The sequence below is a fragment of the Salmo salar genome, chromosome ssa10, assembly GCF_905237065.1.
Source record: "Salmo salar chromosome ssa10, Ssal_v3.1, whole genome shotgun sequence".
Lineage (NCBI taxonomy): Eukaryota > Metazoa > Chordata > Actinopteri > Salmoniformes > Salmonidae > Salmo > Salmo salar.
Genome location: NC_059451.1, coordinates 88,211,469 through 88,236,588, shown reverse-complemented (window position 1 = coordinate 88,236,588; position 25,120 = coordinate 88,211,469). Strand labels below are relative to the sequence as shown.

General features: G+C 42.7%; 1 protein-coding gene across 8 annotated transcripts in view; it reads right to left on the bottom strand.

The window, feature by feature from the left end:
* Positions 1 to 25,120, bottom strand: part of LOC106560824 (enhancer of mRNA-decapping protein 4) — a 49,104-nt gene that overhangs the window by 1,745 nt on the left and 22,239 nt on the right. For 2 of the 8 annotated variants that reach the window (XM_045688197.1, XM_045688202.1), the window contains exons 5-28: positions 20,628 to 20,814; positions 20,313 to 20,460; positions 18,588 to 18,692; positions 18,361 to 18,470; positions 18,129 to 18,236; positions 17,763 to 17,858; positions 17,568 to 17,667; positions 17,281 to 17,461; positions 17,085 to 17,151; positions 16,882 to 16,970; positions 16,579 to 16,760; positions 16,381 to 16,460; positions 16,183 to 16,285; positions 15,179 to 15,765; positions 14,990 to 15,091; positions 5,749 to 5,892; positions 5,619 to 5,667; positions 4,622 to 4,805; positions 3,645 to 3,800; positions 3,421 to 3,536; positions 2,783 to 2,948; positions 2,334 to 2,520; positions 1,725 to 1,944; positions 1,398 to 1,561 (exon numbers count right to left, since the gene is read on the bottom strand). In XM_045688197.1, the coding sequence (XP_045544153.1) occupies positions 1,398 to 1,561; positions 1,725 to 1,944; positions 2,334 to 2,520; positions 2,783 to 2,948; positions 3,421 to 3,536; positions 3,645 to 3,800; positions 4,622 to 4,805; positions 5,619 to 5,667; positions 5,749 to 5,892; positions 14,990 to 15,091; positions 15,179 to 15,765; positions 16,183 to 16,285; positions 16,381 to 16,460; positions 16,579 to 16,760; positions 16,882 to 16,970; positions 17,085 to 17,151; positions 17,281 to 17,461; positions 17,568 to 17,667; positions 17,763 to 17,858; positions 18,129 to 18,236; positions 18,361 to 18,470; positions 18,588 to 18,692; positions 20,313 to 20,460; positions 20,628 to 20,814 (3,631 nt within the window). The remainder of the gene's footprint in view (positions 1 to 1,397; positions 1,562 to 1,724; positions 1,945 to 2,333; positions 2,521 to 2,782; positions 2,949 to 3,420; positions 3,537 to 3,644; positions 3,801 to 4,621; positions 4,806 to 5,618; positions 5,668 to 5,748; positions 5,893 to 14,989; positions 15,092 to 15,178; positions 15,766 to 16,182; positions 16,286 to 16,380; positions 16,461 to 16,578; positions 16,761 to 16,881; positions 16,971 to 17,084; positions 17,152 to 17,280; positions 17,462 to 17,567; positions 17,668 to 17,762; positions 17,859 to 18,128; positions 18,237 to 18,360; positions 18,471 to 18,587; positions 18,693 to 20,312; positions 20,461 to 20,627; positions 20,815 to 25,120) is intronic. The other 6 variants (XM_045688198.1, XM_014124159.2, XM_045688199.1 and 3 more) reach the window with 6 other exon arrangements.

Sequence of the window (25,120 nt, the reverse complement as noted above, 5' to 3'; positions counted from 1 at the left end):
ATCGAAAATAGAGGATCTCTGCTGTAACGTGACATTTTCTAAGGCTCCCATAGGCTCTCAGAAGGCGCCAGAACGGGGAATGATGACTCTGCAGTCCCTGGGCGAAAAACAGTAGGGCTTTTGGAAAGTGGTCGTTCTGAGAACAATGACATGGGTGCGCGCGTGCATGTGAAGACTCCATTTTCTATTTTCAGTGTTTGAACGAAAACAAGGTCTCCCGGTTGGAATATTATCGCTATTTTACGAGAAAAATCGCATAAAAATTAATTTTAAACAGCGTTTGACATGCTTCGAAGTACGGTAATGGAATATTTTGAATTTTTTTGTCACGATACGCGCCGGAGCGTCACCCTTCGGATAGTGTCTTGAACGCAAGAACAAAACGCAGCTATTTGGATATAACTATGGATTATTTGGAACAAAAACAACATTGGGTGTTGAAGTAGAAGTCCTGGGAGTGCATTCTGACGAAGAACAGCAAAGGTAATCCAATTTTTCTTATAGTAAATCTGAGTTTGGCGAGTGCCAAACTTGGTGGGTGTCAAAATAGCTAGCCATGATGGCCGGGCTATCTACTCAGAATATTGCAAAATGTGCTTTCACCGAAAAGCTATTTTAAAATCGGACACCGCGATTGCATAAAGGAGTTCTGCATCTATAATTCTTTAAATAATTGTTATGTTTTTTGTGAACGTTTATCGTGAGTCATTTAGTAAATTCACCGGAAGTTTTTGGTGGGTATGCTAGTTCTGAACGTCACATGCTAATGTAAAAAGCTGGTTTTTGATATAAATATGAACTTGATTGAACAAAACATGCATGTATTGTATAACATAATGTCCTAGGAGTGTCATCTGATAAAGATCATCAAAGGTTAGTGCTGCATTTAGCTGTGGTTTTGGTTTTTGTGACATATGCTAGCTTGAAAAATGGGTGTGTGATTATTTCTGGCTGGGTACTCTCCTGAAATAATCCAATGTTTTGCTTTCGTTGTAAAGCCTTTTTGAAATCGGACAATGTGGTTAGATAAAGGAGAGTCTTGTCTTTAAAATGGTGTAAAATAGTCATATGTTTGAAGTTTTTGGATTTCTGAGGTGTTTGTAATTCGCGCCACGCTCTATCATTGGATATTGGCGAGGCGTTCCGCTAGCGGCACATCTAATGTAAGAGGTTAAAGGATATTTAAGCCTTGAGAGAATTGAGACATGTGTTGTGTATGTGTGCCATTCAGAGGGTAAATGGGCAAGACAAAAGATTTAAGTGCCTTTGAACAGGGTATGGTAGTAGGTGCCAGGTGCACCAGTTTGCGTCTAGAACGCTGCTGGGTTTTTCACGATCAACAGTTTCCTATGTTTCCAGCCAACTTATAACATGCTCCTGTGGGTGCGCATGCGTACCTGATCTTGAGCTCAGAGCGTGTGGCCAGGTTAGTGGACAGCTGCTGTATGAGGGACAGCAGCACTGGCTGGATGAGGGGGCAGGGATGCTGTCCAAACACCTGCTGGGAGTCGATGGTCTCGCACACATACAGAACCAGGTTCAGGTCAGAGGCTGACAGGGCCTATAGAGGAGGGTGGTCGGAGGAGAAGAGACAGCTCAGACGCCACAGGTATCTTTAAATGATGCCCTCTGACATCCACCACGCATTGGACAGGAGAGGCTGTGAGCCTGTGATGGGATGGGTGGAGGTGTATCAGGGAGGCAGAGGGGAGCAGGACTCTCACCTGTTGGAAGGCCTGGTTGAGCTGTCCCTGCTGCAGCAGCTGCAGGATGCTGGCTTGCTGGGCCTGGTAGTCCAGGTGAGCAGTGGGGACAGGCGTGCCTGCAGCAGAGCGCATGGCCTGCATGATGCTGGAGTTCACAGCTGCCTGCTGCTCCTTCATGGCCATACTCACCTCACCCTTCACAATGCGCTGCACCTGGGTCAGGATCGAGTCCTGCAAGCTGGATACAAGACCGAACCGGCACCGTTATATACCCAAGGTACACTATCAAAACATTGAAATGGTCGAAAATGTGTAAATTCCTAAACAGACATTTTTTAAACACTTTATAAAGTTATTCAGTCCAACTTAAAAATCTATAAACTCAAGTGCCATGAAATTAATTGCGTCGCAAACTGTGGTTCAATCGAATTTATGTACTGAAATTAAGCCAGGATTAAGGTGTTTGTTTCTGCTCAACAAATCCATTACACAGCCACTCAATATGGCAACCCAAACTGCTTGCTAAGGCATCTGTTTGGGATGTCTGATCAATCTCTAGTTGCATTACCAATCACTAATACAAAAAAAAAGAAGAAGAGCTTTCTGTTGGGTGTTGGTTAGACTTACTTTCCCACCGTCATGTGGAGCTGATGCTGGACCTCAGAGCGGACACTTGCTGTGATGGTGGTGGCCAGCTGATCCGTTGAGTTCTGGAACGTGTCAATCATCTGTTGCAGCTGGCCAATCATAGGATCCCGTGCTTCCTGCTCATGCTGCTTCTTGTTCTTCACATGGGTCTCCAGTTGCTGGATATCTACAGAGGAAAACAAACATCCTCAGTACGACACAAAGATCTGTCAGGCATATTCAGATGTGCTGTTAGCGTAATATAAAATCAGCTGAATAAACAAATATAGCAAATATTTACAATGCATACAAAGCCCACTGCTCTTCTTGAAATAAACATATGATAAATGCGAAGTTCTTGACCTTGCTCTCGTGGTACTGCATAAAGCTAAGAAACAGCCTGGATTAGAAATGCTGAGGGTTAACAGTTGGTAATAGGATTGTCTTACACTCATGGGTGCCCTGCTTGAAGCTCTCATTGATCTGCTGGAACATAGACTGGCAGCCCCTCTCAAACACAGGCAGCACAATGCCCTGGAAAGCATCTTTGTAGGCAGCCTGGATAGGCCCCTGCATTGCCTCGGCAGCTGCCCGGCCAATAGCATCTGTGGTGTTCTGCACAGGAAGGGATAAAGGGATAAAGATGAATGCTTCAGGTAATTTTTATGTGTGCATTTTGACTGAAGACTGAATAAGAGAGTACTGAATAAGTGAGCTATGACAACTTTACATTCCTTGATCCAATGACCAACCTAGGCTCTAGAGCAGAGGTTACCAAACTTTTTTATCCCACGACCCCATTTTAATATGCGAGAGCCGTGGAAGGAAAGACATGTGTTTCTGAGAGTCTTAGCTTTCAGAAAATTGTGTCTTTACAGCTTACAGCCTCAACCGTTCAAAAGTTAACCAAATGTCTAGGGGAAAAAAACAGAACCCCTAATAGCAGATATCGAAGGTTACTCACATGACCGCGGTTCTATGAACTAAGCGGTATATTATAATGTATTTATCTCGCAATCCCATTTTCAACCCCAAGCTTGGGAAATGCTGCTCTAGAGACCATGATGATCTGAAAGTTGCCACTAACCTTTGACTTCACGACTTTGCTAACATTCTCCTTCAGTGCTGCCTCCACAGCTGTCAGCTTAGCAGCAATGGTGTTACTCATCTGGGCAGTGACAGGCTCCAGGCTCTTGGTGATAGCTGTGAAGTAAGTCCAAACAGTTACCTCTCAGTGATTTTACATAGTGAAACACTTATTTGTTAAAAAAACAGAATATGTTATAGGAAAAATGAAGGAAGTGTACTAACTGGGAGGAACAGTCTTCTTCATCTCCTCTCGGAGAGTCTTGTCCAGCCGATTACAAAGGGTGTTACTGAGAGTTTGACCCAGCTGCTGCGAGAGATGCTCCTGGAGCTGCTGGTTACGGTTGTGTCCCTCTGCTAGGATTCTCTCCATTCTCCTCTCTGAGAATCAACGCCGGGTCAAGGATCAGACACAAGAGGAACTTGTGTGCTGGGTTGATGCAACAAAATAATGGTCTTAATTACGCACCTTTCTAGAAGACATAAGGTTCTTGGTTCATTTGAATTTAAATCCGTTTAAACTACAATATTTGCATTCATAACACGGCCCTATATATTGCAGTGATCATGGTTGGACGGTGTCCAGATTTTAATACCTTCCTACCGTTCCTGTACCATACCGGGGTATACGGTATTTCCGGCAAAAAATAAATAAATATATATAAACAGTTATGCTAACAAAGTACTAGAGAATTCCTATAGCGGACGCTAGATAAATGCTAACAAGCGTGATCAAAAATAAAACAGATTGCAAGAACAGACCCTCCAGCTCAAAGTCGCACAACTATCTCAAAAGGTTTGCTGCAAAGCACAAAACAAATATTAGACCACAAGGATCTTGATCCAGGAGGGGATTGAGTGTGTCTGCTGTAACCAAGAAGCTTGATCTTACAAGCTAGCAAGTTAGCCAACAAATGCACAACTGGAGCCTAGAGCTGGAAATAATGTATTAGATAGTTACACTTATAGTTCTAAAATATTTAGCTGGCAGTAATGAATTTCAAGTGTGACTTGATCACCCCTCTTGAGCTGCAGAACAGTAGATCGTCACGAAAGCTTCCTTTTGCTCCTTGTCGTGTGCTCTTTGTAAACAAAGCAGCTGCTTTGGGGAACGGCTTATATCATTTATAATTTGATGGTACCAGAAAAAGGGAGGTCTAGGAGTTATTGGAATTTGTAACATATCCCAGTTGTAAGGATACGTTCGTGCTCCTGCTGGCTGACCATGACGTGCTCTACGTGGGCTATGACAGAGCTCTGCACGGCGTCCATGTGTCCTGTCACTCTCTGAAGCAGCTCCAGCTGACTCTGATGGAGCTCCGCTATCTCCCTCTGCTGGTTACGGAGCAAAATCAGGAGCTCTTCCAGCACCTCTGGGTTCATCTGCTACAGGTCACATCAGATGACAGAGAGGAAAGTGTATTTATTTCACCTGTATTTAACCAGGTGGGCCAGTTGAGAACAAGTTCTCATTTACAACTGATACCTGGCCAACGTAAAGCAAAGCAGTGCGACACAAACAACAGAGTTACACATGGGATTAACAAACGTAGAGTCAATAATACAATAGAAAAGTCTATATACAGTGTGTGCAAATGAGGTGAGATTAAGGAGGTAAGGCAATAAATAGGCCATAGTGGCAAAAGAATTACAATTTAGCAATTAAACACTGGAGTGATAGATTTGTAGAAGATGAATGTGCAAGTAGAGATACTGGGGTGCAAAGGAGCAAAAAAATTAATAATATGGGGATGTGGTAGTTGGGTGGGCTATTTACAGATGGGCTATGTACAGGTGCAATGATCGGTAAGCTGCTCTGACAGCTGATGCTTAAAGTTTGTGACGGAAATATAAGTCTCCAGCTTCAGTGATTTTTGCAGTTTGTTCCAGTCATTGGCAGCAGAGAACTTCAAAAGTTCAGAAGACCATGACGTCTAAGCAAACCAGGTATACTGTATAATCTACTTATCCCATGTGGATCAGTTGATAGAGCATGCGTTTGCAACGCCAGAGTTGTGGGTTCGATTCCCACGGGGGACCAGTGTGAAAAATCATTCAAATCATTCAAATGTATGCACTCACTGTCACTCTGGATAAGTGCGTCTGCTAAATGACAAATGGTATTGCTGAAAATACACAATGGGTGTACATCCTGGTGCCAGCGTCAAAATCACAACTCAAACAACCATGATCACTTACCTGATGATGCTGCTCAGGCTGCCTGGACTGAGAGGCATGAGATGCATCCCTGAAAAGAGAGAAGGCAGAGAGGCCATTAGACATTGAAGTAAAATAACAGAAAATGTTTACCATGACTGCTATCACCCACCCGTCGTCTTTTTTACTCTTCCTCTTTAGTTTAGGGGAGCCTCTGGGAGAGCTCTTCCACTCCTTCACTGGCAATCTTTGAGACGACCTGGCTCCACAGTTCCCTGAAGACGACTCTAGACTGGCCACCTCATCGTCATGGTCACTGTTACAGAAAAGCAAAACAAGAGGTACAGGATAAGTGCCCACAGTTGGTGATAAGCAATACTAAGGCATGGGTACAAAAAACCCTACAGGTTTGGGATGAACATTGAAGGTGCTACACATAGGATTTTTTTTGGTGTTGAAATTTTGCATTGTAATTTCAGACAAAACCCATAATATATATTGCACTAATAGTCGAATGATGGTGTTTCACAGTATTACTTACTCGCCAGTGTTGTGATTGGCTGTAATATTCACCTATTGATTTTTCCTGCCGGAGTGGCATCTGTTGTCAAACTGGGAAAGCTGTTCTGATTTTGTGGCTGTGTTATCTAGTGGAAATGGCTCATTTCCTGGTTGCAAAAATTCTACACTGTTCGCTCAATTTCAGTTTGTGAGAAAACAAGCAGTGTAGTCAATCATTGTACCATCTAAATCGCTGTGAAATATAGCTTCAATAAGAAAAATATAGTTTTTACAACATTTTGAAGCTAATCAAAACTTCAAACAGGGATATTGGTCCACCAGCTTCAAATTAGGGCTGACCCCATTTAGTCGACTGGTCTATTGTTTGGTCGAAAGGCTGTTGGTCGATCGAGATTTAGTTGAGCAGTAGCAAATAAAAAAAATCATGGTGTACAAGACACCTGTCTGAATCGTGCCTTTCTGAGTCCGAGTGGAATGATCCATTGTTGAGGCCATGAGCCTGGCACAGTCCATCAGTCTAAGACATTTGCTACAGAAATTGTATATAGTTATATTATGTAAGAACAATGGTGCAGAACAAAAATAATATTTTATAACAAATGTGCTTTCTCCCACATTAGATAGTGCTCGTTGTCCACGGTTCTGAAACTCATCAGTGCGCTGTTGAATGGACACTTTTTCCAAGATCATGTTGCTATGGGCATAATAGCAAAGTTGACCAGCATATTGGTGTTGAGAACAATGCGGCGGAATTAGGAGATGAGAAAACAACACTTACCTTAATTGTCTAAGAAAAGTGAGGAGAGAGGAAACCCAACTTAATTAGGTCTATAATCAATAGCCTGTTAAACGTGCCTGGCTTTATAAATCATCCATATAGATCTCTGTTCTCATTATTTGTTCCTCTTATATATTTAAAAACTGCATTGCTGGTTAGGGCTTGCAAGTAAGCATTTCACTGTAAAGTCTACACCGGTTGTATTCTGCGCATGTGACAAATAAGATGTGATATCTACAGAAATAAGACAGATCATGCTTCTTCTGAATGTTTGAGTGTTTGTTTAGTGGCCTACTGATTCCGTGAGCACCAAGCCTCAGGCAACCACAACATGTCGGACAAACAATTACACAAATTCGTCTGTTTTTAATCTTCGCTATGCTGTAATACAGGCTTTACACTTTTTTTCCCCCGTTAGACCAGCATCTCTGGTATTATTTCTGATTTTTTTTTTTAACACGGTTACAAATTGTCTGAAATATTTTATTTAATCTCCTTAGTGTTATTACTATTATGATGATCATAATAATAATAATAAATAAGTAATGTCAATATCATTAGCAGGCTTAGTATAGCCACCATCGAGCTGTAGGCTGAAGAGCGCATCCTGTTTAATCTTAAAATCGTAAATTACTTAGGCCTATAGCCTAATATAAGTATTGAAATACTGTATCAATAATTATTTTTATTGATCTCCAGTATTTTCAACAACTAGTCAAATGTATTCCACACGTGACATCTTTACCTCCTGAGCAACAAGTAAACATTCCCATGTTTCGAGTTTGTCACGTCCTCTACATCCATTTTGCGGTCAGATGAGTTACGGTGTTCAGAGCCTGTTATAACCAATTTATTGGTGTGACTATGATAAGCTATAGAGCAGGCCCTATTGGTCACGTGCATGTGTCAAGTAAAGACAGCAAGGGTTGATGGAATAGGGAATGTTATTCCTAAACAAATGAGGGATTTCGGTAACATAACTTTTCAGTCAGAAATGGCTGCCATTATGTTTCAGTTTCAGCAACACAGACAGCGCAATACACACTGTTGATGTTCTATGGTGGTCATTGCAGCTGGGAGAAGAGAGACAACGGGTGCTAGTCAAAGTCACTCGCCGTTTGTTTTTTTAACACAGCAAGTCCGAGTCAGGCCCGGCACAATCAAATCAATTGCGGTCGGACTCCCTCCAGTCATTTGTGTGTCTTAATTATTTCCTCAAACAGTTCGCTTAAAGCATCAGACAAGTTCAGCATATAGTGGATTTGATTAAAACACATACAGTGCAGTCGGAAAGTATTCAGACCCCTTCCCCTTTTCCACATTTTGTGAATTAAATAACATGTTCCTCAATCAATCTACACACAACACCCCATAATGACAAAGTGAAAACATGCATATATATTTTTTAAATATACAGGATCAGTGTCCCAAAATCGGGACAGTTGCTGTTCAATATAATATATGTGACTAGAATGGCGGTGTAAACAGCCAACCTTCTGGGACATAGACATGTCTTATATCGTCAGAAAGCTTAAATGATTGTTAATCTAACTGAAGTATCCAATTTACAGTAGCTATCACAGTGAAAAATTATCATGCTATTGTTTGAGGATGATATTGTTTGAGTGCACAACAACACAACACTTATCAAGGCAACTGGTTTGATACATTCACCTCTGACGGTAAATAATACACTTACATTCAGTAATCTTGCTCTGATTTGTCATCCTGAGGGTCCCAGAGATAAAATGTACCATAGTTTTGTTTGATAAAATCCATTTTTATATCCTAACCCAATCTGTTGTATACAGCGCTTTGCATGAATTCTCTTTCAACAAAACAATTTATTACATTTTCAAAAATCTGCAAAACGTTGTTTAACCCGGTCAAGTTCGGTTTCTGTGCAATCCTCAGACACTCTAGTAGGCAATCAAACTTGTTTAAATCATTCTACAGTAACCGAAAGGTTGCTGGATCGAATCCCAGATCCAGCAACCTTTAGCATTATCTAGTCTAAATATGGCATGATTCCACCAATTGTAACCTTCTGCATCACTTTCAAAGAGTTACTTTTATTTTGAAGGCAAACTGCAAATTCCACTATTGTGCCTAATTATTATTGTGGCTAGCTTCACAACACATAACCCGGTCTGGTCGAGCCTCACTCACTAGCCAGATGAAGCTAGCTGGCTGCTTATAACGTTAGCTTTAGGCAACAGGGTTAAGTAGCTGGCTAGCTTATTATTTTCATGAACTGAAGTTCAATTTCAATAGGCGAAGTGGCTACCTAGCTAATACTTACAAGGATTCCTAAATCATTGCAAAGAATAGTGAAAATGACTGCAGTTTCTACTGGTCATTGTTTTCAGGCTGGTTGTATTGGTGCCATCTAGGTACCAAGCTAAAGCTAGCTAGCTACCCCAGAAGTTGCGGTCGAACAAATAATGCTTTATTACCAACGCGGTATAGTAAACACATCGTTCGTGGCCGGTGTTTGCAGACTTTTTTGTACAGCTTTGACAGTGCTACTGATAGTAGTGGTGGCGCTTGGCTTGCACGTGCAAATTCAGAACACACAACAATCTATAATAGAACTGTGTTGTTTGACGTATCTTCTTTGACACGCAAATAACCAAACTGTGTTCCATAGTATATGTCGTGACGCATCACTGTAACTCCGGTAGGGTAACATGTGTACCGGTGCTTGACCAGTCAGCGAAAGACACCACCCACGACAGAGAATGGTTGATTGTCAAGGGAAATGAATTACATTATCTTGGCATTAATTGATTTCGCCTTTGAGTTGTCTCGCTGAAATGTTCTTACTCTTTCAAATGACTGCTACACTTGATTACTGCTCAGTCCACACAGCAGACATTGTGGCCTAGGTTAGGAAAACTGTGTTGCACGTGTAGTGCAAAATGTACATCATTACGTCATGTACCTACATTATATAGGTATGCACGTCAGCTTTGAAATCAGTTTTGCACATCGGCATTAAACTAGACAGACATCGGACCAATACCAATGTTGGCATTTTTGGCAAATGTCGGGCCGATTCCGATATGTTCACCGATATATTGTGCATACCTAATACATGCTGTGGCTGTGATTTGAGTGTATTACTGCCTATTGGTCCACAAACTCAGCAAAAAAATAAACATCCTCTCACTGTCAACTGTTTATTTTCAGCAAACTTAACGTGTAAATATTTGTATGAACATAAAAAGATTCAACAACTGAGACATAAACTGAACAAGTTCCGCAGACGTGACTAACAGAAATTGAATAATGTGTCCCTGAAAAAGGGGGGGGTCAAAATCAAAAGTAACAGCCAGTATCTGGTGTGGCCACCAGCTGCATTAAGTACTGCAGTGCATCTCCTCCTCATGGACTGCACCAGATTTGCCAGTTCTTGCTGTGAGATGTTACCTCACTCTTCCACCAAGGCACCTGCAAGTTCCCTGACATTTCTGGGGGGAATGACCCTAGCCCCCAACCTCCGATCCAACAGGTCCCAGACGTGCTCAATGGGATTGAGATCCTGGCTCGTCGCTGGCCATGGCAGAACACTGATATTCCCGTCTTGCAGGTAATCACACACAGAATGAGCAGTATGGCTGGTGGCATTGTCATGCTTGAGCGTCATGTCAGGATGAGCAGGCAGGAAGGGTACCACATGAGGGAGGAGGATGTCTTCCCTGTAACGCACAGCATTGAGATTGCCTGCAATGACAACAAGCTCGTCCGACGATGCTGTCTGACCCCGACACACCACCCCAGACCATGACGGACCCTCCACCTCCAAATCAATCCCACTCCAGAGTACAGGCCTCGGTGTAATGCTCCTTCCTTCGACGATAAACGCAAATCCGACCATCACCCCTGGTGAGACAGAACTGCGACTCGTCAGTGAAGAGCACTTTTGCCAGTCCTCTCTGGTCCAGCGACGGTGGGTTTGTGCCCTTAGGCAACGTTGTTGCCGGTGATGTCTGGTGAGGACCTGCCTTACAACAGGCCTACAAGCCCTCAGTCCAACTTCTCTCAGCCTATTGCGGACAGTCTGAGCACTGATGGAGGGATTGTGCATTCCTGGTGTAACTCGGGCAGTTGTTGTTGCCATCCTGTACCTGTCCCGCAGGTGTGATGTTCGGATGTACCAATCCTGTGCAGGTGTTGTTACATGTGTTCTGCCACTGCGAGAACGATCAGCTGTCCGTCCTGTCTCCCTGTAGCGCTGTCATAGGCGTCTCACAGTACGGACATTGCAATTTATTGCCCTGGCCACACCTGCAGTCCTCATGCCTCCTTGCAGCATGCCTAATGTACGTTCACGCAGATGAGCAGGGACCCTGGGCATCTTCCTTTTGGTGTTTTTCAGAGTCAGTAGTAAGGCCTCTTTAGTGTCCTACGTTTTCATAACTGTGACCTTAATTGCCTACCGTCTGTAAGCTGTTAGTGTCTTAACGACCGTTCCACAGGTGCATGTTCATTAATTGTTTACGGTTCATTGAACAAGCATGGGAAACAGTGTTTAAACTCTTTACAAAGAAGATCTGTTAAGTTATTTGAATTATCTTTGAAAGACAGGGTCCTGAAAAACAGACGTTTCTTTTTTTGCTGAGTTTATTTCATTATAGCGATTGTGTTCTATACTCTATACACGTGTTGTGTATTTGATGAAGGGCTCATCTGTAAAAGTATTTATTCAGGGTTCACCCCCTGCTAAAATTAAGGTTAAATAAAATATGTAAGCCTGAGTTCCAACTGAATTTTTTTTAAACAATCCTCAATAGTGGTTGAGATGACCTCTAGGAGCCAACTCCAAAGAGACCACATTCAAGTCCTCCATCCCCCACTCATTCAAATGTAGGAAATAGTTACTCCAGTCTGACCCCTGCTGCTGTCTCTGGCTCCACTGTCTCTGACTCCAAACCTACCCCCGCCCGGCCATCTAGAGGTGTGAAGAGGCCAGCCCAGAAGCGGAGGGCGGCCAGTGCACCAGCAGCAACTAACACAGAGGGAGAGGACCGTTGGAACACTGTGCTATAGGATGATGTGGAGCCACTCCCACCAACATTTCAACCTAAAAGGTGGCCAGGGCCTCAACTGTACAACTGGAAAGTACAGCCCCCTTCATCTTTGTGAGTAAACAAAAAAAATGTATTATCATAGCATTTTTGTATGCTCTCTATAGTTATGTATCAATTAACCAATTCGGCCACTTGTGTACATTTGTGCAAACTTGTGAGGGACACCTGTGAGACTTCATACCAAATATTATGTAGCTCACACACGGTTGCCCTGTTGTGGACAACATCTAAATTATCCCCAGATTTCTATCTCAATGTATGACCTTTCTTTTACATTTCAAAGACGACACAAAATAAAACACAGTTTCTTTGTTTGTTTAAATTTGACCAGATCTGTGGTGTTATATTGTCCTACATTGATTTCACATCTCCACAAACTTCAAAGTGTTTCCTTTCAATTAGTATCAAGAATATGCATATCCTTGCTTCAGGTCCTGAGTAACAGGTAGTTAGATTTGGGTATGTCATTTTAGGCAGAAATTGAGATGAAGGGTCCTATCCAGAAGAGGTTTTAACAATAAAAAAACAGAAATACCTTAACTACCGTAATTTCCGGACTATTAAGCGCACCTGAATATAAGCCGCACCCACTGAATTAACATTTTTTTTATTTTGAACATAAATAAGCCGCACATGTCTATAAGCCGCAGGTGCCTACCGGTACATTGAAACAAATTAACTTTACACAGGCTTTAACAAAACACGGCTTGTAACAAAAATAAATAGGCTTTAACGAAACACGGCTTGAAACAAAAAATCAAAAAATAGCAGTAAGCTTTGTCTTTTTGCACTGAGTCAATTCCTCACGCTGCTGTTTCCAACGTCTTATCATCGACTCATTAAGACCAAGCTCCCGTGCAGCAGCTCTATTTCCTTTTCCAACAGCCAGGTCAATCGCCTTCAACTTGAAAGCTGCATCATATGCATTTCTCCGTGTCTTTGCCATGATGAGGGTGACAAAATGACTACCGTAATCAGAATGATGGGAAGTTTGAGAGCGCTTGATTTAATCTAAACAGTAAACAAAAAAGTTGTTTCACCTTAACCCGTTCGGCAATTTCATTGGTCTAATGAAAGCTTCATGCCGCCAAAAAACTGCGCACGTTACAGAATGTGTTTTTTTGAGAAAAAAAAATTGAAAGCAGGAAAATCCATATATTAGCCGCGTCATTGTTTAAGCTGTGAGGTTCAAAGCCTGGGGAAAAAGTTGCGGCTTATAGTCCATAATTTACGGTACATAAGTATTCAGACCATTTGCTATGAGAATCAAATCACATTTTATTTGTCAAATACACATGGTTAGCAGATGTTAATGCGAGTGTAGCGAAATGCTTGTGCTTCTAGTTCTGACCGTGCAGTAATAGCTAACAAGTAATCTAACAATTTCACAACTACCATATACACAGTGTAAAGAATGAATAAGAATATGTTCATATACATATATGGATGAGCGATGGCCGTGGGCATAGGCAAGATGCAGTAGATGGTATAGAGTACAGTATATACACATGAGATGAGTAATGTAGGGAATTTTCCTGGCACCTCTCTGCAAGGGCCCTCACTCCTCCCTGTAGGCAGTCTCGTCGTTGTTGGTAATCAAGCCTGCCACTAGAGTTGTCTGCAAACTTGATGATTGAGTTGGAGGCGTGCATGGCCACGCAAACATCGGTGAACAGGGAGTACAGGAGAGGGCTGAGAACGCACCCTTGTGGGGCCCCAGTGTTGAGGATCAGCGGGATGGAGATGTTTCCTACCTTCACCACCTGGGGGCGGCCCGTCAGAAAGTCCAGGACCCAGTTGCACAGGGCGGGGTTGAGACCCAGGGTCTCGAGCTTAATGACGAGTTTGGAGGGTACTATGGTGTTAAATGCGGAGCTTTAATCGATGAACAGCATTCTTACATAGGTATTCCTCTTGTCCAGATGGGTTAGGGCTGTGTGCAGTGTGATTGCAGTTGCGTCGTCTGTGGACCTATTGGGGCGGTAAGCAAATTGTAGTGGGTCTTGGGTGTCGGGTAGGGTGGAGTTGATATGGTCATTGACTAGTCTCTCAAAGCACTTCATGATGACGGAAGTGAGTGCTACGGGGCGATAGTCATTTAGCTCAGTTACCTTTGCTTTCTTGGGTACAGGAACAATGGTGGACATCTTGAAGCATGTGGGAACAGCAGACTGGGATAGGGATTGATTGAATATGTCCGTAAACACACCAGCCAGCTGGTCTGCACATGCTCTGAGGACGTGGCTAGGGATGCCGTCTGGGCCAGCAGCCTTGCGAGGGTTAACACGTTTAAATGTTTTACTCATTGATGAGATAATGTTTTTTTTTTTTATAAAATACATTTTTGAATTAAGCTGTAACTTAACAAAAAGTTGGAAAAGTCAAGGGGTCTGAATACTTTCCAAATGCACTGTTGGATGTATCTATATGGAAAAATATGTAAACCAATTTTGACCAATCAATTGGTCAAAAGAACAGACGAATCTTGGTTGACCAAGATTTTTTTTAGCCGGGGACAGCCCTATTTCCAACAGCAGTAAAAACAATATTTTTTATTTATTGAAAACATTTTTCACAGGGATTTAGATGGTAAAATGACTATGCTATTCAGTGCTAGTTCACTCACAAACTGAAATTGAGCAAACAGTTTGAATTTTAGCAACCAAGAAATTAGTGATTTCTACTAGATAACACATCCACAGTCAGAACAGCTTTCCCAGTTTGACAACAGATGCCGTTCCGCCAGGAAAAATCTATAGGCGAATATCACAGCCAATCACAACACTGGTGCGTAAGTAATACTGTGAAACACCATCATTGCACTATTAGCGGCAGATATTATGGACATTTTCTGAAATTACAATGCAAAAACATCCTACGTGTAGCAGCTTTAAATCAGAATCAAGTTTACCTTTACAAGCAAACTTCAAATCAAGCACTGACCTCCAAAAAACAGCAAATACCGCAGCCTTCCAGGGTAATTGAGAACTGAAGGGGAGTTCCAGAGATGTCTATCTTACCTCTGTTCTGCACTGGCGTCCTGACTGTCATTCTGGGTTAAGTGGTAGGTGCGTCTGTGGTATGGAGAGGACATGTGTCTGTCCTTAATTTCCTCCCTCGAGCTAAGAGAAACAAAGAGACCCGTGTATGCTCTGGGGATCCTTGCATTAGTAAAGGCATTGTGCTTATGTTAGTGTGTGTGATCTTACCAGTGTCCCAGGCCATTGTCCCGCAGGCTGTTGCGTGTTTCCCGTGTGATGTCAGGAGCTGCAGGCCACGGGTGGTTCACATTGTTGTCTGAGCAGGAGGCAGCGGCAGCAGCATTCTCCTGTGACAGGGCGTTCTCCAGTAGTGAGGGGGTGTTACTGAGCCTCTGTTCCACCTCCACTGCTCCTACTACAGCACCCAGCTCCAGGGGCAGGTGGCCATGGTCAGAGCTGTTCCGGTTTCGTGGAGAGAGGAGGTGAAGAGCTGAGGCTGCAGAAGCCATGCTGTCTGTGTGGAGGGCTGGGAGAGGTTCTCGAGATTCAGCTCCAGACACCCCCCCCAGGCCTCGCTGCAGCGTCTCAGAGGCGATCTCAGGAATGTCCTGAGACATGGCCGTGGAGGCAGATGAGATGACATCCGGAGAGCGGGCCCGGGTAGGAGAGGCCTGCTGAATCAGCATAGGCTCAATGACCTGCGGGTCCAGCGAGAGGGGCGGGTTTGGAGAGGGAAGCCCCTGTAGAGGGCGGAGGGGGTAGGTGAGGGGGAACATGAGCGTATGAGGAGTGGTCTCTTGTGGAAGATGGTACATCTTTATGAGACAGCCGGGAAGACCAAAATGGAACAAGGAGTAAGGATAATGTCACATACAATGGAGAGGGACGAAAGGTCTTGTAAGTTGACATGAACACGTTACTTTAGCCCCTCAGACTCTCCAATTGTGTGGCACACATCCTGCTTTCTAACTGTGTGTAATGAAGGCATCATGCTGTAAGTGTGTATTTTTATTTTACCTTAAACTAGACAAGTCAGTTAAGAACAAATTCTTATTTTCAATGACGGCCAAGGAACAGTGGGTTAAACTGCCTTGTTCAGGGGTAGAACGACAGATTTGTACCTTGTCAGCTCGGGGATTCGAACTTGCAACCTTTCGGTTACTAGCCCAATGCTCTAACCACTAAGCTACCCTGCCGCCCCATATGTGTTTGCTCGTGCATGTATAGCCTACCGGCATGTTGTCCCCTAAGCCTGAGATGAGGATGGAGTTGCTCTCCACAGACATCTTAGGGCTCTGGGTCAGCTCCTCTCCTCCCCTGCAGACATTACCATCACTGGAGTCAGGGACGTCAAACCACAATCGTTTTGCCTGCTCATTCTAGTCAATTATGAATTCCTCCCCTCTTATAGACTCTTCGAGTTGACCTACCTGGCGCCACTGTCAGAGTTGCTGCTCATGGCTGTTACTATGGTCAGGCTGCTGGCACTGCTGCCTGGGGAGGCTGGGACCTGGGGGAGAAGGGCAGAAACAAAATGAAGAGCAGGATCAAGATCCAGGAGTAATCATCCTTCCTTGGATATTCGCTGTAATTTTGATACAATAGAGAGAATTTGGAACAGGACATACCGAAGCACTGGGGGTCATGAAGGCGTCAGGGGTCATGAGCTTGGGCATAGCAGCAGTGCCGGAAGGGGACAGGAAGTCAGCAAGAGCGGGAATCTTGCAGAGATCATTTTCGGAGCCGCATCCAGACTCCTTATCAGAGCTCAAACCTTCCACACTCATGTCTGTCAAGTGATCTGAAAAACCTAGGAAAGTACAAAGATGGATTTTTATCAATGAAAAATTGGGATAACATTTATAAAATCTCACTTACAATGCAAAGAAGATAGTTTTTGTTTATGAAGACTAACAGTTTTCCTAACTCACCAAAGCCATTATTTGAGTTCGAGTGAGGCAGGAACAAGGAGCCAGAGCCAAGGTTTGGCTGGAACCAGATCTGCACATCTTGAAGGGACCTGTGGGCAGAAGAATACATCAACACCCATATGGGTGTATGAAATGAGATTCTGCATTTAAATTATGTAGTCTTAGTAAATATGGTAATAATGACCCTGAATGAGGACTCTCACTTTGTGTGGACACAATATAGCTTGATTTGGATCCCAGCTTTGGATTCCATTGGTCCCTGGTTACCATCTAGAGATAAAGGGAAGAACAAGTCTTAATAAAACATAAGCAAAAATTTGACCCATGATAATTCAGAGTTAGACCAGCCCATCGTTTGATCAGGTAATAGTGGTAACGGGTATAAAAGGTGAAGCCCACCTGCAGTCATACTCTCGCTCTCCTCGTCTGGCGGGAGGACCTCCGTGTGGCACAGGCGGCTGTGGCTGACATCCTGAACACCGAAGCTAAGCACAGGGTGTGTGAGCAAGAACTCTGACACGGCTGTGAAGCTGGCTCTGCCTTTTTCCTGGTCCTGCAACAACTCCATCACATACAACACCTAGAGGGACAACACAAGCCAGGGTCAATTACTCATTATACTAAAATCCAACAGGATTACAGTCGATAGATCACAGTGACACAGCAGGACATAAATGTTATTTGACCTTTCTCTGTACGTCACTGAGGATGAGGCATTCTGCAGACAGGTCCAGACTGGCCTTCAGACAGGGCAGGACTGAGGAGTTGAACGGGTCTGGTGAGAACCTAGAGGACATGTACATAGACTTGTTAAAACAGGTCCAGTAACAGACAACTTGCAAGCATGAAAGTGCAGCGAAACACAAGTAAAACCGTCAGACCTGATGGTCTGCAGGCAGGTCCATGACACTGTGCACCACATCTTCAACTCCTGGTTCTGATCAGCTCCAGTAATCAGAAAGCGCCAGAACGGAACACTAGAAAGGCAAAAGGGGAAGAACATTTATTAATCTCTCATGGGTGCTTAAGAGAAAATGACTGATTACATTGGGTAACGCTGAAAAAGATGGTACCTACACATGTCTACCTAACCCTGTAGAACTCAAAATGAACATGCACACTACATTTTAAAATCAGTAATAAATACAACGCTCCCCCCCACCCAAAACAAAGTCTCATACCCTAAATCCTCCCAACGCCTGTTAAGATAAAAAGTAAAGCAGCAGTAGGGAACAGTAGTTACTTACTCTGGGTCCTGTTTCTTGTGGTTGTCACAGAACAGCAGGCAGGAAAGGGGGTTCCCGTTGTGGGGCTGCCACTCGTGTAGACATCTGTGGAAGAAGCCGGGGAGAGGACTTCACAAAGGAAAGTCAAAGTAACCATAGAGAAACAGATGGAAAGTAATGGCAAGAAACAGCTGGAATGTTCAAGAATATAATTGAATAGTATAAAATTTAATAAGTGAGTAAAAAGGTCTACCTTGGCTGGTCCTGTCCTTCAATGTAGATTTGCCAGAACTTTACATATCCATCATGACTGGCTGTGGCCAAGACTGTGCCATCCGGAGACAGGGCACCTTCACTGATGCGCTGGAGAAAAACAGAAACACCCCAAACTCAATTTCTACACTAAAAACCAGCCTGTAAATAAGTGCTTTCCATACTGGAAACAGACCACGTGATTACTGAATTATTTAAACGCCCTACATCTGTATGTCCTTTTATGGTTATAACGCCGTCCTTCAGGTCAGTGGCATCTACTGGCCAGGTGCTGTTGTTGCTGCGGAGGATCTCCAGATCCCACACTTCAGCCTGGGGAGAAAAGACAGGACAATCAGCTGAAGAGAGGGAGGAAAGAAAATAGTACAAATGGAGGAGGAGGCGGCATTTGTAAATAGTCCGGTTATGTGTAAGCAGGGCATACAGTGCCTTCAGGAAGTACTTTTTTCAAATTTTGTTGTGTTACAAAGTGGGATTAAAATTGTTATAGTTTACATTTTTTGTCAATGATCTACACAAAATACTCTGTGGAAGAACATTTTGACCATTTGTAAAACAAAATAAGACACTAATATAGCTTGATTAGATAAGTATTCAACCCCGAGTCAATACGTTAGAATCACCTTCGGCAGCGATTACAGCTGTGCGTCTTTCTGGGTAAGACAAAGAGCTTTGCACACCTAGATTGTGCAACATTTGCCCATTATTCTTTTCAAAATTCTACCTCAAAATTGGTTGTTGATCATTGCTAGGCAACCATTTTCAGGTCATGCCATATATTTTTAAGCAGATTTAAGTCAAAACTGTAACTCGGCCAATCAGGAACATTCACCGTCTTCTAGGTAAGCAACTTGTGTTTTCGGTTAATGTCCTGCTGAAAGGAGATTCTCTCCCAAAGTCTGGTGGAAAGTAGACAACCAGGTTTTCGTCTAGGATTTTGCCAGTGTGTAGCTCTATTCCGTTTTTTTTTACCCGAAAAACTCCCCAGGCCTTAACAACTACAAGCACACCCGTAACATGATGCAGCAACCACTATATGCTTGAAAATATGGAGAGTGGTACTCCGTAATGTGTTGTATTGGATTTGCCCCAAACATAACGCTTTGTATTCAGGAAAAAGTTCATTTCTTTTCCAAATTTTTTGCCGTACTTTAGTGCCTTGTTGCAAACAGGATGCATGTTTTAGAATATTTGCTATTCTGTACAGGCTTCCTTCTTTTCACTCTGTCAATTAGGTTAGTATTGTAGAGTAACTGCACTGTTGTTTATCCATCCTCATGTTTCTATCACAGCCATTAAACTCTGCAACTGTTTTAAAGTCACCATTGGCCTCATGATGAAATCCCTGAGGGGTTTCCTTCCTCTCCGGGCAACTGAGTTAGGAAGGACGCCTGAATCTTTATAGTGACGGTGTATTTATACACCATTCAAAGTGTAATTAATAATTTCACCATGCTCAAATGGACATTCTATTTCATTTCATTTTTTTACCCATGTAACAATAGGTGCCCTTCTTTGCGAGGCATTGGAAAACATCCCTGGTCTTTGTGGTTGAATCTGTGTTTGAAATTCACTGCTTGACTGAGGGACCTTACAGATAATTGTATGTGTGGGGTACAGAGATGAGACAGTCATTCAAAAGTCATGTTAAACACTATTACTGCATGCAACTTAAGCACATTTTTACTGCTGAACTTATTTAGGCTTGCCATAACAAAGGGGCTGAATACTTATTGACTAAAGACATTTCAGGTTTTATATATTTTCTTATTAATGTGTAAAAAAAAAAAAACATAATTCCACTAACATTATGGGGTATTGTGTGTTGGCCAGTGACACATTTCCATTTAATCCTTTTTAAATTCAGGCTGTAACAACAAAATGTGGAAAAAGTCAATGGGTGTGAATACTTTCTGAAGGCACTGTACATACTCTGTCTTCATGCAGTAGGGCCAGGGTCTGGCTGGCATCCTCAGGGTTCTCTTCATTGTCCTCTAGGATGAAGGGACACCAGATCAACCTCCTATTGGAGTTCAGAAGTGTGTCCTCAGGCCTCCGGACATGGACAATGACTTGATCCCTGGGAAGCATGTGGGTTAAAGTGCATAACACATAGCTGTACACACGTCACACTATCATATACAATGTGCTTTTAAATGGCCAAAACCAGGTAAATGTATATTGTTACATGAAACAGTAGGAAAGAACCAAGGGAAGTGCTATTATTGAGTAGAATGAGGAGGATACAGGATCTTGCTGCTATGGCAGGTGAGCTGCCAGATGACCAGGTTACCAGCCTCGTCAACACATCCCAGCAGGGTGGAGTCCAGGTGTGCAAAGGCCAGGTCTGTGACTGCACCAGTGAAGCCCTTCAGCAGGGTGCGCTCTGCCGAGCCCAAGCTCAACACACGGATCATGGCCTGGTTGTTTGCTCCTGCACACAAGTACAAAGCATGAGTTTGCGAGCCAACTTCTGTCACATTCAGAATCAATCCAGACTTTTTGGTTTTACATGGATAGCTAAAGCAGAGTTGAATGCCAAGGGTTCAAGACATAGTGCAGTACTTAGGGAAAACACAATATCGGTTCAGGGTATGTTTTACCACAGATTTCTCAATAAGCTCCAGTCGTTTGTAATTTTGTCATCACTATAAAGTTAAGTGATTTGATGACAGGCAGAGGGAGATCAAGATTCCAGCCAAAGAAATAGAACACAGGGGTCTTGGCAGTCACACAGCCAAAAGCAAATGCGTTTCTTATCCACTGTTATCAAACAAATAGACCTTCCTTTAACCTTTGCAACACCACCATGCATTTCTCGCTGCAAAATGCCAAGAGCAGGTTTCTAAAGTGCAATTTTTGGGGCTGACAGAAAGCAAAAAAACCAAAAAAAAAGTGTTTGTGGTTTCCAAGGAACACAAATCTGAATGGGTACGTAAGGTCAGAGTAAGCAATGTTTATTTCCAGAACATGAAATGCAAAGAAAATCCAATGAAAGGGGTACAAAATGGTCAGATCAATACTGACATCAAAAAAATTCTAAAATTGAGACGTGATCTCTTTAAAGGACAGTCTCACAAGAATAATCATTATTCTATTCTCACTACGCGCACCTCAAAATGCTTGGAACAAATAAAAAGGGAATGGTTCACGAGCACTGGCACATTTTCAGATCTGATGACAGTCTTGGCAATGTGTGTTTTCAGCAGGAATGGGCATTTAAAATGATTTTACTATTTGAATAATATAATTAATTTAAAGTGCATTCGTTAAGTATTCAGACCCCTTGACTTTTTCCACTGTTACGTTAAAGCCTTATTCTAAAATGGATTAAATAAAAAAGTCATTGATTTACACCTCAACACAATCCTTTCTCTGAGCTCTATGGGCAATTGTTTTGACCTTATGGCTTGGTCTTTGCTCTGACATGCACTGTAAACTGAGGGACCTTATATAGACAGGTGTGCCCCTTTCCAAATCATGTCCAATCAATAGAATTTACCACAGGTGGACTCCCAGTTGTAGAAACATCTCAAGGATGATCAATGGAAACAGGACACACCTAAGCTCAATTTCGAGTCTCATAGCAAAGGGTCCGAATACTTATGTAAATAAGGTATTCCTGTTTTTGAATTTTTATACGTTTGAAAACATTTCTAAAAACCTGTTTCCGCTCTGCCATTATGGACTACTGTGTGTAGATTGATGTTTTTAAAAAAAAATTAAAATCAATTTTAGAATAAGGCTGTAACGTAACAAAATGTGGAAAAAGTCAAGGGGTCTGAAACCTTTCCGAATGCACTGTATTTGGATTTCTGGACTCATTCTATACATAGAAATTGACATATCATTAACCAATCACAGCCCTCCTTTAGGATTGCACATTCAGTAAATCACCAGCAGAGGGAGACCCCTTTGAATCCATTTTCCCATACACTGTTGGTGGTGCCCATAAAATACACTGCTCCAAAAAATAAAGGGAACACTTAAACAACACAATGTAACTCCAAGTCAATCACACTTCTGTGAAATCAAACTGTCCACTTAGGAAGCAACACTGATTGACAATAAATTTCACATGCTGTTGTGCAAATGTAATAGACAACAGGTGGAAATTATAGGCAATTAGCAAGACACCCCCAATAAAGGAGTGGTTCTGCAGGTGGTGACCACAGACCACGTCTCAGTTCCTATGCTTCCTGGCTGATGTTTTGGTCACTTTTGAATGCTGGCGGTGCTTTCACTCTAGTGGTAGCATGAGACGGAGTCTACAACCCACACAAGTGGCTCAGGTAGTGCAGCTCATCCAGGATGGCACATCAATGCGAGCTGTGGCAAGAAGGTTTGCTGTGTCTGTCAGCGTAGTGTCCAGAGCATGGAGGCGCTACCAGGAGACAATACATCAGGAGACGTGGAGGAGGCCGTAGGAGGGCAACAACCCAGCAGCAGGACCGCTACCTCCGCCTTTGTGCAAGGAGGAGCAGGAGGAGCACTGCCAGAGCCCTGCAAAATGACCTCCAGCAGGCCACAAATGTGCATGTGTCTGCTCAAAGGGTCAGAAACAGACTCCATGATGGAGGTATGAGGGCCCGCCGTCCACAGGTGGGGGTTGTGCTTATCATATCATAACTTCAGAATTAGCAGAGAGCCCACTGGAAATCTGATGTAGTGGTAGCGTATACTGTTCCAAACAATGTCAAAATGAACAAAATCAAAAAGGGTAGTTCTGAGAAAATCATAAATAAGTTGAATAAGTGGTATGTGAACAATTTTATTTCAGAATCTAGACATACTCCATGTTAGAGCACACCTAGGAGTATAACGACACCAAGATGTTGTCTGTATCATGTACAGTTCACAGGCGGCATGTATAGGTCCAAAAAGGCCTAAAATTGCCAGTTTCATCATGATCTTAGCAAAAATGGTTTGTGATACAATGTGAAAAGTATGTTTCCCCCATTGTTAAAATGAGAGGCCACACAGATCTTTAAAGACCCTTGCTGCCTTTCGTCTGAATGTTGAGTTTGATCTGAAACCATTCCTGTGACTTTGCTATCCATTTTAAATAAAACTGTATATATTATTTTTTATTTCACCTTTATTTAACCAGGTAGGCTAGTTGAGAACAAGTTCTCATTTGCAACTGCGACCTGGCCAAGATAAAGCATAGCAATTCGACACATACAACAACAGAGTTACACATGGACTAAACAAAACATACAGTAGAACAAAAGAAAACAAAAAGTATATATATACAGTGAGTGCAAATGAGGTAAGACAAGGTAATAAATAGGCCATGGTGGCGAAGTAATTACAATATAGCAATTAAACACTGGAATGGTAGATGTGCAGAAGATGAATGTGCAAGTAGAGATACTGGGGTGCAAAGGAGCAAGATAAATACATAAATAAATACAGTATGGGGATGAGGTAGGTAGATAGATGGGCTGTTTACAGATGGGCTATGTACAGGTGCAGTAACTGTGAGGTGCTCTGACAGCTGGTGCTTAAAGCTAGTGAGGGAGATATGAGTCTCCAGCTTAAGAGATTTTTGCAGTTCGTTCCAGTCATGGCAGCAGAGAACTGGAAGGAAAGACGACCAAAGGAGGAATTGGCTTTGGGGGTGACCAGTGAGAAATACCTGCTGGAGTGCGTGCTACGAGTGGGTGCTGCTATGGTGACCTGCTATGGTGACCTTATTATGTAGGTAATTTGTGATATTGCCATCTATTGTAAACTAGAAAAGGACATTTACTGAAGTAAATGTGGTGTGCCACCTAATCTTAAGTGGTAGTGACGGGAGTAGTAATGGTAATTTTGGTTACTGGCCCAATGCTCTAACAACTAGGCTACCTGTGGTAATAGGGTTTTCATAGGCTGTGTTAATTATAGTGACCTATTTTTGGGTGGTTTGAAGGTGTGGAGTTATTATAGTAGGCTAGAGTGCACTATATCATCATAAGCTCTCACACACCTACTTGAAGTCAGAAGTTTACATACACTTAGGTTGGAGTCATTAAAACTCATTTTTCAACCACTCCACAAATGTCTTGTTAACAAACTATAGTTTTGGCTAGTCGGTTAGGACTTCTACTTTGTGCATGACAAGTCATTTTTCCAACAATTGTTTAGACAGATTATTTCACTTATAATTCACTGTGTCACAATTCCAGTGGGTCAGAAGTTTACATACACTAAGTTGACTGTGACTTTAAACAGCTTGGAAAATTCCAGAAAATGTCATTGCTTTAGAAGCTTCTGATAGGCTAATTGACATAATTTGAGTCAATTGGAGGTGTACCTGTGGATTTATTTCAAGGCCTACCTTCAAACTCAGTGCCTCTTTGCTTGACATCATGGGAAAATCTAAAGAAATCAGCCAAGACCTCAGAATAAAAAGAAAGAAAAAAAATGGGAGACCTCCACAAGTCTGGTTCATCCTTGGGAGCAATTTCCAAACGCCTGAAGGTACCATGTTCATCTGTACAAACAATATAGTACGCAAGTATAAACACCATGGGACCACGCAGACATCATATCTCTCAGGAAGGAGACGCGTTCTGTCTCCTAGAGATGAACGTACTTTGGTGCGAAAAGTGCAAATCAATCCCAGAACAACAGCAAAGGACCTTGTGAAGATGCTGGAGGAAACCAGTACAAAAGTATCTAAATCCACAGTAAAACAAGTCCTATATCGACATAACCTGAAAGACCGCTCAGCAAGGAAGAAGCCACTGCTC